This window comes from Anomalospiza imberbis, chromosome Z, assembly GCF_031753505.1.
Source record: "Anomalospiza imberbis isolate Cuckoo-Finch-1a 21T00152 chromosome Z, ASM3175350v1, whole genome shotgun sequence".
Classification (NCBI taxonomy): domain Eukaryota; kingdom Metazoa; phylum Chordata; class Aves; order Passeriformes; family Viduidae; genus Anomalospiza; species Anomalospiza imberbis.
In genome coordinates, this window is record NC_089721.1 from 65,997,441 (window position 1) to 66,018,123 (window position 20,683).

The 20,683-nt window shown below is 36.1% G+C and overlaps 1 protein-coding gene across 1 annotated transcript in view; it reads left to right on the forward strand.

The window, feature by feature from the left end:
• Positions 1-20,683, forward strand: part of ANKRD31 (ankyrin repeat domain 31) — a 64,003-nt gene that overhangs the window by 15,605 nt on the left and 27,715 nt on the right. The window contains 8 exon segments of the mRNA XM_068177173.1: positions 3,013-3,192; positions 6,142-6,284; positions 8,718-8,862; positions 10,338-10,399; positions 13,083-13,245; positions 16,701-16,886; positions 17,548-17,690; positions 20,258-20,417. Coding sequence (XP_068033274.1) covers positions 3,013-3,192; positions 6,142-6,284; positions 8,718-8,862; positions 10,338-10,399; positions 13,083-13,245; positions 16,701-16,886; positions 17,548-17,690; positions 20,258-20,417 — 1,182 coding nt within the window.

Consider the following 20,683-nt stretch of genomic DNA (forward strand, 5'->3'; position numbering starts at 1 on the left):
AAGATACTCTATATCTTTATCATATAGATTATTATTTGAACAACTATACTGAATCAAATATAATTCATAATTTTTCCAATATATTGTGGCATGGTTTTCTTTTAAAAATATGGTATAAATATTCATTTTAATAATTCAAGTTATTGATAATTTCCTTTCTTCTGTAAACTGTTGTATTAGTAACCTAACAGTTAACTTTTTTGCATAAGAATCATGAGATGTTTTTCAGAATGCCATTTTATTAGTATTTTATATGAAAAAAATATGGTGTGTCTGAAAAGGAGAAGAGAATTGGTTTTTTGCAGAGTGAAAAGGTAGATCTTGCGCTGCATTTGTTTATCCTTCTGCCATTTAGTGTTCTGTGTGTAAAATCGTAGTCAGAGCAGTGCCATCCTCAAGAATTGACCTATACAAAACAATTTATTCTATTTTGAATGCCTGCTGTTTTTACCCTGTCTACAGGAATATAGGGCCTTTACTACCACAGAGCACTCTTTTGAAGTATTTTTATTTGCAATAAACTTTGTGAGAGAGACAGATTGCTATTTTTCATCCTTTGAAGGTACATGCAGAGAAGTTCTTGACCTTGCAAGGAATTTTGTGGGAGAATAAAGAATCTCCTCACTCAAGTGTTCACTCCAGCACCTTTAAGATTAGGTCTTATCTGTTGGATTTTTTTTTCCCATTTACCTACAATCATTTAAACATCTTACAAAGTTTGTAATTATTTGAATTGCAACAGCTATGTAATAGATCTTAAAAACATGAAGTCTACCTCCAGTTAACAGGATTTAATTCTCTTTTGCAGGATTTTAATTTATCACAGTGGAAACACCATTTTGATGAGATTTAAAGCTGAATAACTAACTGCTCATCTATTTCAAATCAACTTACTAGTTTCCATTGAATAACCAAGTTACTGATTCTTTGGCATGGTTCCTGCAGAAAGAGTTGCACTACCTATAGAGGTAGCTTTGTGATAAACCAATGTAGCAAGCTTACCTCCCTTTCACATCAGACTTTTCAAGAGCCCATGAGTCATCTTAGTTTGGTAATTCACTCTAAAAACCGCCCCATAATAAGTTTTAGTTTGGGTCTGCAAGTGTCACTTGTTCTGCACAAAGTCAGCCACACAGAAAGCTCTAGGGAAGGCAAGTGGAAGTAATGGGAAATAGATCCCTTCAAGGAAGATTTTAATGAGGTAAAGTGTAGCATAAAACTGCACATGATTCTGTTTATGTCTGTGCAGTTTAATCCCTCCTGAACTGCTTGACTGGTTTAGACCACCTTTGACTAGTGACTGTCTTAAATGATTAACATCTTACAAGGCTGGACAGCGGAGAGGGACTTTGTGCACAGCTGAGGGAAACCCCTATATATTAGATTCTAAAAAATCTACTCAGAGTCAAGAATTTAAGAATGTTTGGAATTAGTCCAAACTGACAATGTATTGCAATGCACAAAACATCAGGCTGTGTAACAGCTCTAGAAGAACTATGGGTTTTAAGGTCTATTTCTGGTGATGCCAAATTGATTTTTGCCTTTTTTTTCTTTTATGTATTCTCTTTATTCTTTACACATAAATTTGTAACTCCGTAGTCCATTATTGTATTGTAGTTAGCCCCACTACTTTTGCCTGCCTTTTCTATACTGTGATAGGCAGAAAGACTAAACACAGTCCAAAGGCTCCAAGCTGGGGGTCTAAGGTCCCTGTCCTGTCTTGGTTCTTCTTGGCAGCCAAGGTTGAAACCAGCTCTTTGAGAAACATTTTTGTAAACAAAGTTTAGGTCCTATCTGAGGTGGAAAGATTCAGCAAAGGATTGAACTGGGGGGGGGATTACCTCACCATTTATGTCTCTAATTGAGGATTTTTGTCAGTTATGTTGATTTGCTAAAAGTTATAAAACTTTATTCACCCTGTGCGAGGATGTGCATTTTCCTTATCTGCCCTCAGAGGCCTCCAATAAAGACCAGCCTTTATATTATCTCCTATAATAATATTGCCTCGAAAATGTCTTTTTTCATTTCTAGGTTCTTTAAGGCATCACTTGCACCTGGATGGAAATTTAGGACCTATGAGGGCACACCTGCTACAGTTTGTGGAGAGGAGCAATGTATATCATCCTAGGAGTTTTTATAAGTAGATTAATTAATGACCTAGGCCTAGGCACTGTGTATATCTTCAAACAATTCTCCTGTTCTTCCCTTCTTTCTTCCCTCCTTGTTTTTCATCAGAGGTAGTAGCCAGGATGCTGTTCCCCATGGTTCCAAGGGATGTTGAAATGGCAGTGCTGGTGAAGTACAGAACAGCTCATCTGTGTATTGGAAATAATTTAAGCCAAGCTGAAAACTGTCATGACTGCATAATGGGAGATAGTGTTTGTTTTGTTAAATACTAAATTAGCATTAAAATCAGTCTTTTTAATTTTAGTTTTTACATTTAGACCTCATATTCCCCTTTCACTCATTGCAGAAATGACTGAGCTGGTTGTGAAGTAATGAAAAAAGATAACCTAAGGGAGCTAATCTCAATCCTAGTGTAAATACTTGCTCACAAAACAGAGGTTTTAAAATACAGATGAGTAAAAAAATGGTGGATAAAGTTGACTTTTAAGAAAAGTTAAATTATTGAGTAACTTACTAGTTATTGAAATGGTCACCTTATTATGATTTGAATGCAGAATAGTGATTTTATTATCCATTGGGAAACAATGCACCTTGCAAAAATGTCATTAGAAAAGAAAAAGTCTGAAGTCAAAGCACTTCTACATACTGTTATTTCTGTGTGTTTAATTTCAGTTGGAGTTTTATTATTTAATTCACTATGACATCTTTTATTAAATGGTATTATTATTCAATTAGTGATTTTTTTTTGAGATTTTCATTTTTGCTAGATTGATTGAACATTTGTTTCTTCAGGAAGCTTATTTACTAACTTTGATATAAAGTGAAGCCAAGATAAGAGAGAAAAGATACTTCTCTGTGCAACAGATCTTTTACATTATTTTTCAGGACGAGAAGCCTTTGGTAAGAATTCCGTAAATCCAAGTCGCCCCCTTTCACTTTCAACAATCCACAGGAGGAATGTGTATGGTGAGAACTTACTACATAGAGCTGTTTCTCACCAAGACATAAACCTTGTACGTAGAATAATAAAAGCCGGTGGAAATATAAATGCTCAGGATTATGCTGGTAAGTTGCAATTGTACTAAAATACTATTTTCAGTACAAGTACCTGTCTATAATTAATAAAAACATGTATTATGAGTTTGTGCAGTGGACAAGACTGTAAGTTTGTGACTGGTCAACTGATTATTAAATTTTTATTGGTTTAGCTTAGTACTTGTTCATGGGAAAACATGTAGATCTAGTTATAAAAGTATACAACAAAATAATTTTTTGAGGGAGAAGTTAAGCACTTGAAAAAGTTACAACTTGATGCAATTAGGTTTACGTGCCTTAGTTCAAAGATTCCATGCATGCTTATCGCAAAACAGTCATTAAATACAGTTGATTAAATAATGAACTTCATAGGTCTTAAAGTTGGGGGGTATTTTTTGTCCATTTCAGGGGCCAACTTGAGACGTCAAGATATACAATTTCCAGTTAAATTTTTCAGGAACTTTGATTTCACCCTTTACATCTTGAGAGAAGTTGAGCACGGTTTTGAATTTTTAAAGTTGTGATTACTTGGTGTTTTCCATTTTTTCTTTGTCTTGGGCAGGGAAAAAAAAATCTTGACTAAGAGCACCCATCTGTTAAAGTTTTGATTCAAGCAATTTGCCTTATCCAGTTTTGTGGGTGTTATTCTGTGTCAAAGACTTCACTACACCTTAATTATTACTTGGTTGTTTCAAATATAAGACTGTTCCTAATCTGCACTTCCTTCCCTGTCTCATCCATTAGTCTCTGAAAAACGTCTGTAACAGAAAAAGAAAATGGTTTCAGACAGCTGGCTGTTCTGCTAGAAAACTTATTTCTTACAGTCTTTCCATACTGTGCTAACAGCTAGGATTTCACAACTGTCCTGTGGAGGAAAAAAAACCAAACCAACACACCCTGCAGTTATAGGCTGTTGCATAACACAGACATATAACAGATCAGAATTAAGGCTGAAATTCTCTTTCTTCTAGAATATATTGAGATATAGATTGGGTCAGCAGCAAATCTCAGACTTCTACAGCAGAGGCATTTGAGCTAACAGAGTGACTTGTAATATGTACTAACGTAATATGTGCTGGAGGCAGAGGAGAAAACATTTTGTTGATGGGGTTCAAAGCCCTGTGTTGACAGCTGAGAAGTGCTGATAGTGTGGGTTCAGCTGTAGCCACAGTAGGGAAGTATACTAAAGTGCAGGGGTTCTAGATTGTGGGGTCACAGCTGCTTTCTTTTTCTGCCTTTGCATATTTTGCTAGGCCACCATTTTTTCATCCCCCAGACTCTGGCTGTCGTTTTTTTTTTGGTACGAAAGGAGCGGAACTGCACAAAATATCTTTTAGTTATACTCCTTGAAGAGATAAGAGGTTGACCTGGCCCTGCTTCTTTTATTTTCAGTGAGGCAGGTGTAATCAGAAAGAGATGGACTTAACAGACTTCTGTCATTTTGGCACACACTTTCATCTTGGTTCCTTTGGGTCATTGTTCTGAATATTATATTCTGCCTCTATGTCTGTTCACCTCCTTTAAAGCTTCCCCACAGTGAAGCATAGCGTAGGAATAAGGGAAAAATAGTAGGCTAAGATATGGATATCTTAGCCTAGTATTTTTTCCTTATTCCTATGCTATAGTACTCTGCTTCAGTACCTTACTGAGTTTTTGGGATCTTCTGTTGTTTGTTTCGTTTGGGTTTTCTTTTTTCTCCTTTTTATTTCCTGGACATCAGCATGTAGGATATAGCCAGCATATTAATGATACTTTCATATGCTCTGATTTTGAGTCTTGACTCACAGTGTCATGAAGGATCTGAGAAGCAGTTACACTGAAACTTGTGTTTCTCCATTCTCCAAATCAGGAGCATGCATAGTGTCCTTGCAGACTCATGTTGCTAATCTCTAGTGATTATTAATTGAATGTGTTGCTAGTGCAGTTTTTCCCGGTCTTATTATTAGATCAGGAAGAGGATACTTTTTACTGAGGGAGAAATTAGTACATTCCCCTAAATGAAATTTTTTATTATCTCTTTAACAGATTTCATAACAAACCTGGTTACTAGGAATATACAATATTCAGGGTTGGGTTGTATCTAAAAGAGCCTCAAGAGTTTCTCTCTAGTGAAATTAAGATAATTTTGCTTAATGGGACTGAAAATATCTTACTAAGCCTGATTAATTCACGTATTTAGTATGTGAATTAGGTTGTGACAAATTTCTAATAATGGCAAATTGTTGAAGAGCAAGTCTGTCCATCAAAGTGATCTTCTGGAGGGCATGTTAGTTTCAGACCTGGAAGTTAGGAAGTGGAAAATCTGTGTTTTTCCCTTGCATCTCTCACCATGCATATTTAAGGACCTGATGCATGGTTATGCTAAACCCAGTTCAAAGACTTACATTCCATATTTTTCCTAAAAAGCTCCTTCATAGAGTAGAATTCATGTGATATCTTGGGTTTTTTCCATATACCTGGGTGTGAATATCGAATTTCACTCAGGATTTTTCATTTATTTGAACACTCAAACAATTCTTGGATGGTCTTATAAACATTTTTGCTTGGTAGTAAATAATTCATGTCTTTATTTTGTCACTTCTTTCTTACTTGCCCTCTTCAGCATAGCCGTGTAAATAAAAGAGTGAAGTGAAAGATAACCTTGTCCTTAAAATAGCATATATGTTTTATTCCAGGAGAAATTACTAAAATATGGGATGAATAATTTTTATTCTCTCCTTTCATAACAGAACTATCAAATCTTAAAACTAATGTTGTTACAGCAGCATCTACTTCCTCAGTAGGTGCCAATTTTGTCAAAAGCATGAGATCTCCCAACCCTTGTGACGTTCTCATAAACATTTCTTCATACATCCTACTGGAATGCATCCATTTTTACCATTTCGATATACTCTGTCTTCATCAGAGACACAACCTAAAAGTGACATAAATTTCTAGAATTTTTTTCACCCAAATGTGAAATACATGTTTTTTTTGTAGGCTTGACTGCACTACATATAGCAAGTGTGGAAGGCTTTTATGGGATAGCAAATCTGCTTTTGAAAGCAGGAGCTGATGTTAATGCTACACAAAAGGAACAAATAACACCCTTGCAAGATGCAGTTAAGGAAGGCCATTATGAGGTATACTGAATTGAACCCAAAGTATGATTTAAGAATAGAAATTATTGTTGTTGAGTCCAGAAGTAACATAATGTTTTGACTTTTTAGATTATAGGTAAATTGAGGAGCTTGCAAGTTCTCTCTGCCTGATTTCTATTCAAACCACTACATGCTTAACAAGATTTGTCCAAAAGGAGAAATTTTTTCTCACTGTTTCAGACAATGGTTGTACTACTCAGGAGTAGATTGCTGCTGTTTAATACTACTTCATTCACTGATTTTGTTATCACCCTGCAAAGTGACTTCTAATTTGAGTAGTCTTCTGGACTGTTAATGACTTTTTTTCATGATTTAGGAGTCATGGATATATGGCAGGCCATCACAGTCATGCATGTACACCCATGCGTTGACACAGAACATGGAGGATTATGAAGACACCCTTATATTTTGTAGTGTCTTAGACTGAATGCTAACTGAATAGTCAGTTTGATTAAATGGTAAAATTTCTTGCCAAATGCAGTGGTTTCATAAGCCTGTGTCAGAATTGCAGGTCCTCTTTCAGTCTGGTAGTGGTCACCTCCACCTGTCTGTGCATGTTCCTAGGGTGGCCCAAATTTGTGTAGGAGTTCTGTGTGTCCCTTTTATTTGTTGGCAGTTTTTTCCTAAAAAAATGCATATCTGAAAGAAAAAACTGCATAAAGACCTGCATATATGCTGCCTAATTCTTACTGATTTCTGAGATTTTAAACGTTTTTTTTGGGGGGTGGCTAATAAGTTTTATTCCTGAACATTTGGTCTTTTTCACAACTGAGATGAGTTTTTTTCTCCTGGAAAAGTCTCTCTGGAGCAAAGATAAAAGGTGGACTTCTGGTTAATAACTTTTTCTGAGACTTTGAGAGCCCCAATAATTTTTTCTGAGACTTGAGAACCCCAAGAATAAATTGCAGCTTGTGCATCGCAGACTGTTGCAAGTTCATGAAATATTTCTGAGTTTTTTGACTCTATCCAAGATACCCGTGGTTGTGGGTGAAGGACTCTGCATCTCTGCAGGTAATACTTAGGGGCCAGCAACTCGAGTGATATTGGAAGAACACTGATCTCAACTATGTCACTTGAGGCACACAAGATCATTCAGCACAGAGCTGAGTTAAAGTTATGCAAGCTGGTATATCCAGAGAGAATGATACTACATGGTGGTGCTGTATTTACTCATTGCTCTGTTTACTCAGTAGCAGTAAAATTGTCTTACTTACAAAATAGTGGTCTGTTGCATTCTATTTTGTTGTTTTTTTGACTAGCAACAAAATAGTGATAGTGATTTAGTAATATGACTTTCAGTAACATGGTATTTATAACTGTGTTTTTCAAATCTACCTTCTCTGTATGAAGTTATTACTGTGGATTGGAAACACAACTTTTGACTACTTTATCATTTTCTGTACTTGTGATATGCAAAATCAATTTATTTTAGAAAAAATGGTAAGCGTAGGAAAGATTTTCTAGTGGTCTAGTTAAAGTGGAGTGCATACATGTGGCGATGCTGTCAATGATCCTGTTTTGGAACAAGTATTCTCAGTGTTAGAGGTTGAAAAAATCTTAAGTCTTGGGACAGCTTGTGAAATCAAAAAGGGCTTTTGCTGCTAGCTGAACCCTTTTTATTTTACTCTGCTGTTAGGCGACTGTATGAGTTAGGAAAACTTCATTGACACTTTTCTCATTAGCAATCTGATTAGAAGTAATGAGCGACTTGAGCACGCAGGTGAAGGATGTGAATCAAATTCAGTCTGAAATGATAACTGATGCTGAAGAAATAAATGCAGAAGTAAAAGTAAAATCACACTAATGCTGGAAAAGGATTGCAGAGTTACCCACAGAAATGAAATAATCAGACTGTAAATTTCCCATGTCTTAAAAAAGTACTTTGCAAAGGTTGATGGAACATTTTGCTAAAGTGGTAATTTCTTGAGTAACAACAGATTCAGGCTTTATATTTGTACAAAAATCGTAGTGTTAGCAAGACCATCTGAATGTGTTTTGTTTGAGCAGATATATGTTGTACATCAGAAATGGCTGTCAAAACTTCCCTTGCAATCACAGGAATCACAACAGACACATCTAGAGCACAATTTATTTTCTCCTAAAGTAGATATCCTAGATGGATAAGCTGACTCGAACCTGTTGTTTTCTGCCAATTAAGAGCTATGGGAGGATGAATCCTACCCTGTATTTTGAGAGACCTTGTTTTAATGGTATCAGGTTAATAACTGAAACAATTTATAAAAATAATAGGACTATAGGATAATGATGCATCTAGGTGAATGCTTGGTGTGTATGAACTAAAGAGAGATTTGATTTTAGTTGCTCATGTTGTCAAGTACAAGAGAGAGAAGCCTGTATAATGATTCTGAAAAATACTATCAGAAGAGAAATTATCTGAAGAACTTATTTTTCTAGGTGGCGAACTTATTACTTTGGTATGGAGCTGATCCCTTACTAAAAAATCAGATGGGAAAGTGTGCATTAGAAGAAGCTTCTGACCCATCTATGATGAAACTTATTAAAAGTTATGTGGCAAAATCCAGAAGATACTCAGTACCAGGTAAGAAAAAATTACTCTGACATCACCACTCAATGGAGAAATTTAGAACATCTGTTGAATTATATTTCCTTAATTACTGCTAGTACCTCTATGGCCTTCATTGTCTGATGCCTTGAGTTACCAGTGAGCACTCCTTACCCTCCCCAGTTGCTGTACATTGACAACGTGTAAATGTCCAGCTCTTTCTTGGGCTGGAGTTACCTTTAAATTTGAAATGAGGATGTGGAGCACAATAGTTATCTATCTAAATGGAAGATGCAGCATTGCTTGACTTCCTGATGGACGTGATGTGGTGTAGAGGTAGAGATAAAATCTGGTTTTAAAGCGGCACAAAGTCTGAGTTTTGAAGGATCCATAAGAGAAAAAAATGGGAGACTGTGATTAGATTTAGAACTTGGGGGTTGCCAAGCCTTAAGTGCTGTTATGGCTGGGTACAGGAAAATATTGTTGTAGGTAACAGCTAGTGAGTTTGTAAGGAAAAAGTTGGATTAGAGCTAGCGATCGACTAAGGAGAGAGTTGCGTCTTGTACATTCTTGGGAACTTGTGAAGTTGTGAAGAAAGTTTGGAGGAGGCTGTTTGGTGAGAAGCAGGTACAAGGTAAGCCTTGATTACAGCTAGGATTAACACCATGGACACCCATGGGCCAGTGTGGGCTGTAATATGTGTAAGTCAGAAGGAGTCCCAGTCCTTCAAACTATTATCCATTACTGTTTTTCCACATGGGTGACAATAAAGCTGTAACATGTAATCCAGGGATAATCAACATACTTCAGACTGGTAATTTTTTCCTCTCTTCTGCCATTTGTGAGCAGGGACATTGGAAGAAGCAGACAAACCCAGTCTGTTAATGCATGACTCTGTAGCTAATGTCACTGCCACAATTCTGGGTTTTTCAGTAAAGGGATGGTCTGGATATCCCCAGGCCTTCTGGCGTCAGATGGCATTCACCTTTCTCAGAGAAGGAAGAGGGTCTTTGCTCATAAGTTAGCAGGGCTCATTGATAGAGCTCAAAACTAGACTAGAAAGGAGACTGAGATAATATCAGACTTGCCCATGAGAAGCTGTCAGGTGACATGAAGATTGGATAGATGGGGTGCTAGTGAGGGCTCTCAGCCTGCTGCTCTGAAGTTTTTGGGTCTCCTAAAGCACACTTGAAGTCTTACAGACAGGAGCTAGGGGTTATGCTAAGTTTCAAAAGAATTGCTCAGGACATTAACCATCAAGAAAATTTGAAACATGGTTTGAACAAAATGCTGTTTGCAACAAAGATTAGACTCCAAAATTTGATAACTATTTTATATCTTGATATGTTTTAGATTCCAACAAAACCCTTATGGTCTTGATAAACTTTCTTGATAGCTAAATATTGTAAGTAATGTTATGTGCCATATTGTAGACATAAGATAGTATATATGTAAAGTAAATTATGATCTCTTCAATTCTGGTTTCTTTCTGTCTTTCATTTTCATTTCAGGTGGAGACAATTCAAAGAACATGTTAAATACTCAGTGTGTAGAAGATACAAACCAGCACCAGGTACATCTTTACAAAGAAATCTGATTTGATCATAAATTGTTAAGAGTTTACTAACAGTCTTCAGTAAACTAAAGCAGGTGACTGTTTCTGAAGTATGTTTCAATTCTAGCACACAATGTACTAGATATGTCCAGCAGGGACTGAGAGTGGTAGTCAATGTTAGGCTCGTCCTTACTAGTACTTGGGATAAGGTACAGCCTCATGAGGATGCAAAACAGAGGCAGGTGTCTCATGGATGGTGGTTCTTGCTGTTTTTACAAGTGCTGCAGAGCTAATTACAGGAAGCATGGAACATCAGTGCCTGTTTGTACTTGCAGAAACCTTACTGAAAGTGACATTTTTTGCCTGGCTTGTAGCAGTAGGATAATTATGTCTTGCCTCTGTGTAGAGTAACTTGTGCTAGGTCTTGAGAGGAGAGGGTTGGGAAGACACTGTCTTGTGTAGGGGTTGCACAGTTATGCTGTGAGGTGTCACCAAGATGAGGGAGCTGGTGCCTCATGAGAAGACAAGACACTGTGATCAGTCACTTGTGTCAGTGTTTGCATAATAGTGCAGCAGCTTTTAGCATTAAGAGCTGCATTTTCTCTCTCTCTTTTTTCCTTTTGACAATGATAACAGATAATATCTGAAATTTAGAATGTTTTGTGCATAGATGCATCTTTTGGAGATTTTGAAGTTTTATGTGGTGATGGTAACTGTCCTTGTTGCTCACAGTTATGCAGTCTATGCATCCTTTGAAATTATGTGTTACGGTGTAACAGCATCCATGGTGTATAGCCTTAGATAATAATTTAAGACATTAAATGATTGATAAAGATGGTGCTGTAAACATTTAATTATGTAAACCTATTACCTATTACTGTAGATTTGTAACTGATAATTTCAGTAGTTGTCAGATGTTGTAGTGTGTGTTCTGGTTCTGTTTCCAGATATAAAGGAATCAGAAGGATAATGCTAGATAGTCACTGGCCTTTGGATCAGCTGTGTTTTGAGATTCTCATGAGTTAATTCTGTGACGTTTTGATGTGTTATTTACCCTTCTTTATAATTTCTTGGAATAATTGCTGACAGGCTTGTCAGAAATGTGAAACTAGAGCTCTGGTTTATGACCACAGAAGCAAGGCAGTTTTAAAGGCAGATCATTAATTCAAACTCATTGAATTTTCAAAAATAAAGACGAGTTTAAAGCACTTCAGTAATATTTATTGTTGTATTTTGCCCAAGAGTTTTTACATTATTAAACACATGTTTCTTAGTTCCTCAATTTCTTGGTACCTCAAAAAAGCAGCACAGAGGAAACCAGTTAATTTAATAGCAGCACAGTTTTCTTTTAGTATATAATAAAGGACTTTATCAGAAAATGAAGTTAATTATATGGCCTGTTTTGGAGACAGAATCAAATCCAAGTGTACTTCAACATGATAATACTGGAGCATCAAAGGGAATTTTGCTAAACATGAACAAAGCAGAAAAATAAATTTGGTGAAAATTACCATAATAAAACTGCCTTTCTCTGAAAGCAGAAAAATTATAAAATAAAACAATATCAAAAAAGGCTATTCTTACCGTAGAGGCTACAACGACTATTCAGAAATAATAGCTCATGTCATATGGACCTCAAGTAGAGATCCCCTTACAATCCAAGGAGCTTTACAGGAAGTGTATTTTCCTCATGATGGACCTAATGAAATGGGCCAGACTATTGGTGTATCTGTTCATAATTGTCGCATCCCACTTATTGTTGTGGGGAAACTGAGCTGTCAGGTGGTATTGTAACAGGAATGTAATTCAGCAATGGTACAGTGAAAATTCATTTGCAGAATAAAGGGCAGCACTAGTAGAAGATCAGCAACTTCTTTGTGAAATGGAGGTCACCAATTTGTGTTATCTCACATCCATGGTTTCTGGAGACAAAGTGTGTGCATAACATTCTCAGACTGTTGGAAAATCCCAGCTCTACAGGGACGGAGAGGAGTTTTGAAATATTTAATTCCATTATCAGTCTCATAGAAGGGTGACACAAGAGATTTAAGACTCTATGCCATTCTGTTAGAAGCTAACCTATTTTCTGGTTACAGTACCTTATAAATGCTTTTCAGCATATTAGCTTTTGCCACACAATGCTGCTAATACTTCTAACACCAATCATTTATTATTTTGCCCCACCTATTCTTGCTACAATGCATCTTTCACAGTTCCGTTTCTCCAAAATATCTGGTCTTTTTGCAAGGCTATCATTTGAAACTTGTTTCTATTTCAATCTCTCTCCCAACAATGTCATCTCTATTCCATGGCCTTTCTAAGTCAGCACACCTTATCTTAGAGTTTGCATACAGATGTACAAGACTGTGTGAGCTTTCAGTCAGGTTTTGAGAATCCTTTACAAATCCATTTCTCACAACTGTCTATTTAAGAGCACTTGATTCTCAGTCAATACTGATTTGCTTTGGCTTCCTCTCACAATGTATCTGTTTTAAAGTTACAACAGGATGTGACAGGGATCAACAAGTCTCATGCAGAGTAACAGTAGTAGTTTGAGTGACAGGAGTCTAAATACCAATATGAGAACAACTTCAGAATGATTTTTTGCAAAACTTGACAAATCAAGTGTGATCTGATGTTAATGGAAATAAAACTAATGGATCAGCCCTGAGTTTAAAACTCTTTTTGCCTTTGTTTTTAGACTGCCTTGCAGACCAGGGAGTCAGAACCAGCATGTGGAAATCCTCAGGAGACAAGCCAAAAAGCAAAGGCAGCCTCATATTCCAGTAGCAGCAATAAGAAGCTGTCATCTAATCAATCACAATTGAGTCAAGCATCAGAACAGCAAACATCTAAGAAATCAGGTGAAAAGTTAATACTTTATAGACCAGTGGAGTTTTTTTTTTCCAAATGTACTTGAGGAAGGCTTTTTGAAATGCATGAGGGAAAGTTTAACAGCAAATATATAGCATGTTGAGCAAATACTTTACTGAATACCTAAATAGTTCCAGAAATATCTGTGCTCCATTTTACAGAAAGCACATTTTGTTTATGTTACATTCATCAGTCTTTCAGCATTGTGTTTGAGGGGATGCAGGATCATAAGTGAGAACTTCAAGCTTGTCCTTACTTAAGTATGTTACATAAACAGCAGTTTAAAATAACATTTGATTGGTCTTCAGTTAACTGTTTTACGTGCCACAGATCAAAGAACAGGGCTCTCCATATATTTGGCACACAAAGATCAACTTATATTTTATAGAATATGATAATATATAGAATATAGCCTCATCAGGCACAAATCAGCATAGACTCTGTACTGGTACCTTTGGGTTAGCTGTAGTATAGATACTTCCATGAGAATAAGGATCTAGCATCCTCCATTAGCTGTGTTCTCTTCTGCCTGCACATGCAGTTTTTTGTTTAGCATTTTCATCCCATTTCTAAGATTTGCATTTATCTTGTAGCCTGACGATCATGATAGAGCCCTGCTCCAACTCATCTTAACCTCTGAATATTTTTACTTATGGATTTTTTTATAAAGCTGGCACTCATAATGTGTACTTTGGTTCTTTCTGCAGCCAGAGAACCATGACTCAAGACTTGCTAAAACCAGAACCTGTAGTTCTGGTAGGATCCCTTCCCTCTTAAAACCTTTTTTGCCTCCTCTTTGTGCCATTATGATTTTAAAAAGCTTTGTTTCAAACATTTGTCTTTCCCAGGTAACTTTTTTCTTCATAAGAGATTCTTCAGGTAATATTTTATTTGATAAAATCAATTATTCCCTTCATACCAGGAGAGTGTTGCAATTTCAGAGGTGGTGCAAGAAAGTATAGCCCTTCATGCAGTTAAAGCCCATAATAAATTTGGAGTCCAGGACAATGACATTCAGATTGCTGTAGAAATAAAGTGAAAAATGGGATGATGTTTTCTGACTTGTGGGATTTTCAGATTTTTTGCTGTCCTACACTTTTTTGTCATTAACTGGCCTTTTTATTCCATCTGATTGTTTCTATGTCCCACTGGTCTTCCTTATATTATTCTATTATTGAATAAAAATATTTTCTTCACAAGTGACACAGTGTCGCTTTCATCTACAGTCAGTCACTTACTAGGCTGCCAACATTTCCATCCTGCTTATACAGAAGGAAGGTACAAACAGCTTACTTCTTTACTTATAGTTCAAACTGTGGAAATAATTGCTCATAGACCCATGCGGAGGTATTGGAGGACAATGTCCTTGAAGTTGTTGAGGTATGTCAGCCTAATCCAACCTGATTGCTAGTTATGGTAATCTCTTAATTTTATCTTTGTACTGTGCTGACTGGACTTTGTATTTGCCAAGATCTCGATCTTTCCTTCTCGTGACCCACCTGGCAATGCATCCCACAGAGAACCAGTATTTTGCAATTCACAAATCAATGTCCCATCATGCTTTTGCAGATGTTTCCTAACAGCCATGAAGCAAACTGTTGTGCATGACAATTTAACTGGAAAACTTTGCAATTATTTCTGTTCACTTGCAGCCAATATTGCTAAGGTTCATTAGCTTAATGGCCTGTTGTGTGCCCTTTTTTTTCTTCAACGTCTCTAAAAAATCCCTAGGACATTCTCCCATGAATCAAAAGGGAAGAAAAGGAAGAATCAGAAAGTGGATGATTGCTTTGGGAGTTCAGAAGCTTTTAGACAAAAGACAATACATTATCTTATGGTAAAGTAGGTCATAGATTGGATGAGTATTTTAATAATGTGATGCCTTTGTGTGCCCTAGAATCTCAAGTTTTCATTTAAAAAAAGGAGCTCTTGAGTTTTTCTTGGTGCCAATACAGTGTAGGCCAAGCAGTGTCAGTGCAAAGAGGGTTGCCTGAGTGCTTTCTCACAGGTTTGAACAACTACAGTAAGCTCATATAAAACCAAGATGCGTATATCCTCACTGTATGTCTGTCTCTACTATCACGTCAGTCTGTCTTTCATGTTCTTCCAAATAGTCTTGTATGACAAGCTCAGTAGTTTACTTTGAATGAAACACTGAAAAGCCAATTTTCCAGAAGGCAGGACGTGCCTGAAGAAAGGCAGCTCTCAAGTACAGAAGATGTTTGATACTAATGTATGATGCTGACTGAAAATATTTGAGAAAAGAGCTTGTTTAATGAGACAAGGAAGATGCAGCAACTAGTTGTCCATAGGAAAAAAAGGAAAAAAAAATCCCATGGATAAGAGTTGCGGAATGCTTATTGAAAACCTTACGCTTCTGTGTTCTTTGAATAAATTACATATTTTCAAGAAATCAGAGAAAGAACATAGTAAACTTTAAAAAAATATCTGGTTTGTGTGATATTGTAATAAAAGGAACAGGAGTTTAAAAAAATTTAGCATGGATGATGATAGAGCTTTAGAAGATTTATATATCCTTTCTCTTTGATACCAGTTTGAAGAGGGGGTTGTCCTTACTCTATACACATAATAAGTACTTTGTTAATCTCTTTTTTCTGTTGTATCTCTTAAAATTTAGTAGATTTGTTACCTGAAGCTTTGGAATTAGAACCTCTCTGCTTTGTGAACCAATAAGGAATAAAACAAGTTTATTTGCAATTATGGGTCCAGTTGTGCACAGGTTTAAGTGACAGATTATCTGTGCCACTAAACATTACTCAGACTTGTAATCTACTGAAGTTTTTCACATCATAGTTGTAAAAACAAACTTGTATATATATATATATATATATATTCATCAAATTGTATATGTCTATACATATACATACATACACACACACAAATATATATATATACATATACATATATATATATATATATACATATACATATATATATATATATATCACACACCTTTTTCCTGATACAGAATTAGGAACTGATAAGGAGTGGTGCAATAAAAAGTCTCCACTTTTAAAAATAGTTTTTTACATATCTTTATGTGTGTAGTTTATATATTTAGCAGCCTGGTAACTTGAAAGCAGTCCATGGAGAAACCTAACATATTCTCTACCTCTATACAGTATAAAATTTCAACTTTGTTACCTTTCTTGTGGCTTCCTAATTTGTTGTACCCTTGTTGAATCATCTAGATTTTAACTGGAAATTCTTAAGTATAAGATGTGTTGTCATCTGACCTGTTGCACAGGACCTACCACAGTACCTTTTAACTCTTTCCTATGGTCAGTTAATGTTATTGAATAATTAAAGCAACAGTATTACACACATTTACAGAATTCAAATGAATTATGAAGTTTAATTTTCTGTTTATACTTAAGCATTCTTTGTGAAAAAAAATCCTAATGAACACCCAATATCTGTTTAGAACCTACCAGGGAAGAAGCTGCAATTGTATATGGTACCTGTAAGAAAAGAGCTGGGAGAAAGACGAAAATTAGGAGAAATGCAAAAGGGGAAACTCAGCTGCATATTGCTGCTAAGAGAGGAGATGTGTCTTTGGTGAAGACTCTAATATCATCTGGAATTTCTGTCAATGAACAGGACTATGCAGGTTTGAAAATTACTCTCTTATGAGCTTGTTTTATACTACAATATTTTAATAATCTGTAGTATAGACATGTTTATATAGTTTGCATCATTTTAATAAAATTATGGATTCTTGGCTTAAAATTTTGAAGAGGAAAGGAAGTCATTAAACAAGTGCAAGCACACTGAATGAATATATGGCTTTCATGTCAGTATGGAGGTAATGCAGACTGTTTCTTAGAAGAGTCTTTTTACTCTGGTGGAGAGCATGTTTTCAGAGATGTGTACAGAAGTGAACTTGAAAGTTTGGTGGAGCTTATGTGCATCAGTATATGCATCAGTATATGCATATATATGCTTACATGCATCAGTATATACATCAGTATATGCATATGTACGTATATGATATGTACATCTGTATATGCACTGATGCACATAAACAATGTTTTGTTTCTTCTATTATTTTTCTCTCCAGTAGAAAAGAAAGCAATGTTTTTCTGCTTAATACTGGATAAGTTTTTCTTTGAAGTAAACTGAATTACACACAAAATCATTTACCTTGGCCTTTCCTGATGATTATTTGTGTAAGATTTTTCTTAAATGCAGCAAAATGTAGAGTTAGGAAATTGTGATCTTTTTGGATCTTTCCAAATCAGATGCATACTGTGTTATCTTGCTTTTATTAGGTTGGACAGCAATTCATGAAGCCTCTAATGGAGGATTTACTGATGTGATCTTAGAATTACTGAAAGCAGGTGCTGATGTTAACAGCAGAAGTCTCTGTGGTGTTTTTCCAATACACGATGCTGTTTCTGGCAATTATTTGGAGGTATATTTTTCTTCTATGTAAGATTTGCTAACACCAATTTCCAGCAGAGGGTCAGCAAAGCAAAATCCCCATTTCAATAAAGTTACAAACACAATTTTAGTGTAGGTTTTCATTTAGGAAATAAACCAGTATTCTTTAAAGTGGTTAAAATTACAGAAAAATATTCTTCAATAGTGACAGTTGAAATTATACAGTTAGTTGACTTCTTTAATACAACAGACAAATCATAAAAATTCAGAAACTCCCTGTGGTTCTTTGCCATGTTTGGGCTTCTGAAAAACAATGTTAAAGTTGAACATTCTCGATTTATTGATAGTTCAGTGCTGCCGCAGATGGGAGTGATCCACTTCACACTTAAGAGAGAAGAAATAATAAGCTTTACTGATATAAAACACTGAGTTAACAAAGTTCACTGATAAATGTGACAGTTGTTTAACACAACTCTACTGTTTACTGCATGGAGAACAGGGTCCCAATTGTTATGAGGGATCTCCTGTTGAGTCATAATGTTCAGAAAGTACCCCCTTGCTTTCTAAACTCCTTCTCAGATGGCTAGATCCAGACTTCATTCCAGACTCAGTCAGCAGTTTATGTCTAAAGGACTGTATGTTCACAATCAATCCTTTCTATCACTTAGCTAAGATTTCAAAATTTAGCATCAATTATGGATAATCTGTTGTGACAGAAATTTCTCTGCCTCGAGGAGTAATGCTGAGATGTGTCCCTGCTCAAAGGAAGGTCCTGGTGTGCAGCCCATGGCTGTGTGAGAGAGCTCAAGCCCTGGGCTGTGCACTATTTATGAAGTAAGGTGACTGACTTATGGTCATATTTGCATACCAATGAGATACCTGGGTCTCTGTTGACAGTGCTCTTTGTCCTCCCCAAAATCTGGAGTAGGCGGGATGCATCTATCACCACTGCCCCTGGTGGTTGTGGCTTAAGCAGGAGAGGAGAGTAGCACATAGCTTTAAAGGCCCCTGTCATCAATAGGACATTTTTTCACTAGCTTAGCTTGCCCAAAGCCCTGACCTACTGAACTTCAAACATTTCTTGAGATGGAGTAACTTCTGTGGGCAATCTGTTTCAGTGTCTCACTATCTTCATTGTAAAAACAAAAAAAAAATGTAAAGAAAAGATTCTGGTCTTGTTGTTTAAAAAAAAATAATTTTTTATTAACTGGTCCGTTCCAACCCAAACCACTCTGTGGTTCTAGAAAACAGACTGTTTTGGTTAGAATGAACCTACAGTGATCATCTAGTCCAACTGCCTGATCCCTTCAGAGCCAACCAGAAGTTAAATCATATTAACATTGTGCAAATGTTCCTTAAACATTGGCAGGCTTGGGACATTGACCGTCTCTCTAGCAAACTCCTCTAGCACAGCTTAGACCCATTCCCACTCATCTGTCGCTGGATCCCAAGGGGAGAAGATGGGTATCTTCCTCCCCACTTCCATGCTCGGGAAGCTGTAGAGAGCAGTCACTCAGTCACTCAGTCTCCTTTTGTCCAAACTAAAAAAGCCCAAAGTCCTTAGTAGCTCCTCACAGAACACATCTCTCAGCACTTTCACCAGCTTTTTTGCCCTCCTTTGGACATATTCAAGTACCTTCACATTCTTCTTAACTTGTGGTGCCCAGCACTGCACAGAAATAAATAAAATGTTCTTTTGACAGAGTGAGTTCTGGGGAACTGAAGTGTAAAGGTGATGCCAAATTGACTCAAACATACTTATTCTGTTTCTGTCAGGACAATTCATGTTTCATCACATTTATCTTTTTCTGTGAGCAAGGGTAAAACAAAGGGGATGATTTCACAGGCTTGGAGCCAAGCTATCAGTCAGGTTCTTGCAAAGGTATACATGTATTATTCAGTCTTTTGGGGGAAAGTCAGCATTCTTGTTCTGATGCATTTTCCTACTTAACTGCACTCTGAGGGTAAGAAATAAGAAGAAATGCTAAAACTGAGAAGTCATACATAAGAAAATTCTTTTAACATCCAAGGTCTGACCTCATCAGTACTTTCATATGATCTGAACTTAGGGGGTAGATGATTCCACTGATGCCATTAGTCTGATTTCCACATTTTGTGATTAACCAAACTTGCAAGTTTTTTGAAATTAGGAAAAAAATTATCAGCCCATGAAACTGAAACCAATATTAAAGAAAGAAATGCACTTCTATTCTGCAGTTTGGTCTTAATGCAATTGACCAGCTCCTTTTAATTTAGATACATGGCATTTTATAATTGTTCTGTATAACCATAAAATCATAGAAATTAATACTGTAAAAATGGCATGCTTTGTGAAAATTTGTGAGTTATTTGTGTATTTTAGTGGAAAAATATAAGAAATGTAAGATAGAAATCTGTGTTAATAATAGCCAATTATTTGTTTTGTTTAATTTGGATTGCAAATATAATGATTGTAGAGTATCTTATTTACATATATAGTCTCTAGAGTATCTAGACAACCTGTATTATTTGTAATGTGTGTTAGATATAACACATGTAGTTGTATAACAAATCCACAACAAGAATTACCACAGTACAAATAACAAAAATGCATAATAGGCAGCCAGGATTCTGCTGCAGTATGGAGCAAATCCGAATGAGAGGGATGGTTCAGGAGAAAGTGCTTTGAGTCAAGCTTGTGATGAAGAAATGAAAGACCTGTTGAAGTTGTATGGTGCTGTGGACTCTGTACTTCCTGTTCAAACTGTTGAAGTTACTGGTATGTTAGTTTTGTAATATAAATCGTAGAATTAATGTGTAGTCATAAGAAAAATCATTCAAGTGGTTTGACACTGATATTTTTAATTCTGTTAACTACTGAATGCTATTTATTTATTTATTTATTTACAGAAAATAGCATGCATGGATGGGTTTTGTTTTCTGAGAGAATGAGGTAAAAGAACATATCTATTCAGATTTTTGTTATCATCCATATTTTCCTTCACAGGAAGGGAAATGAGTAGTTTTGAAAGCAGTAGCTTTCAT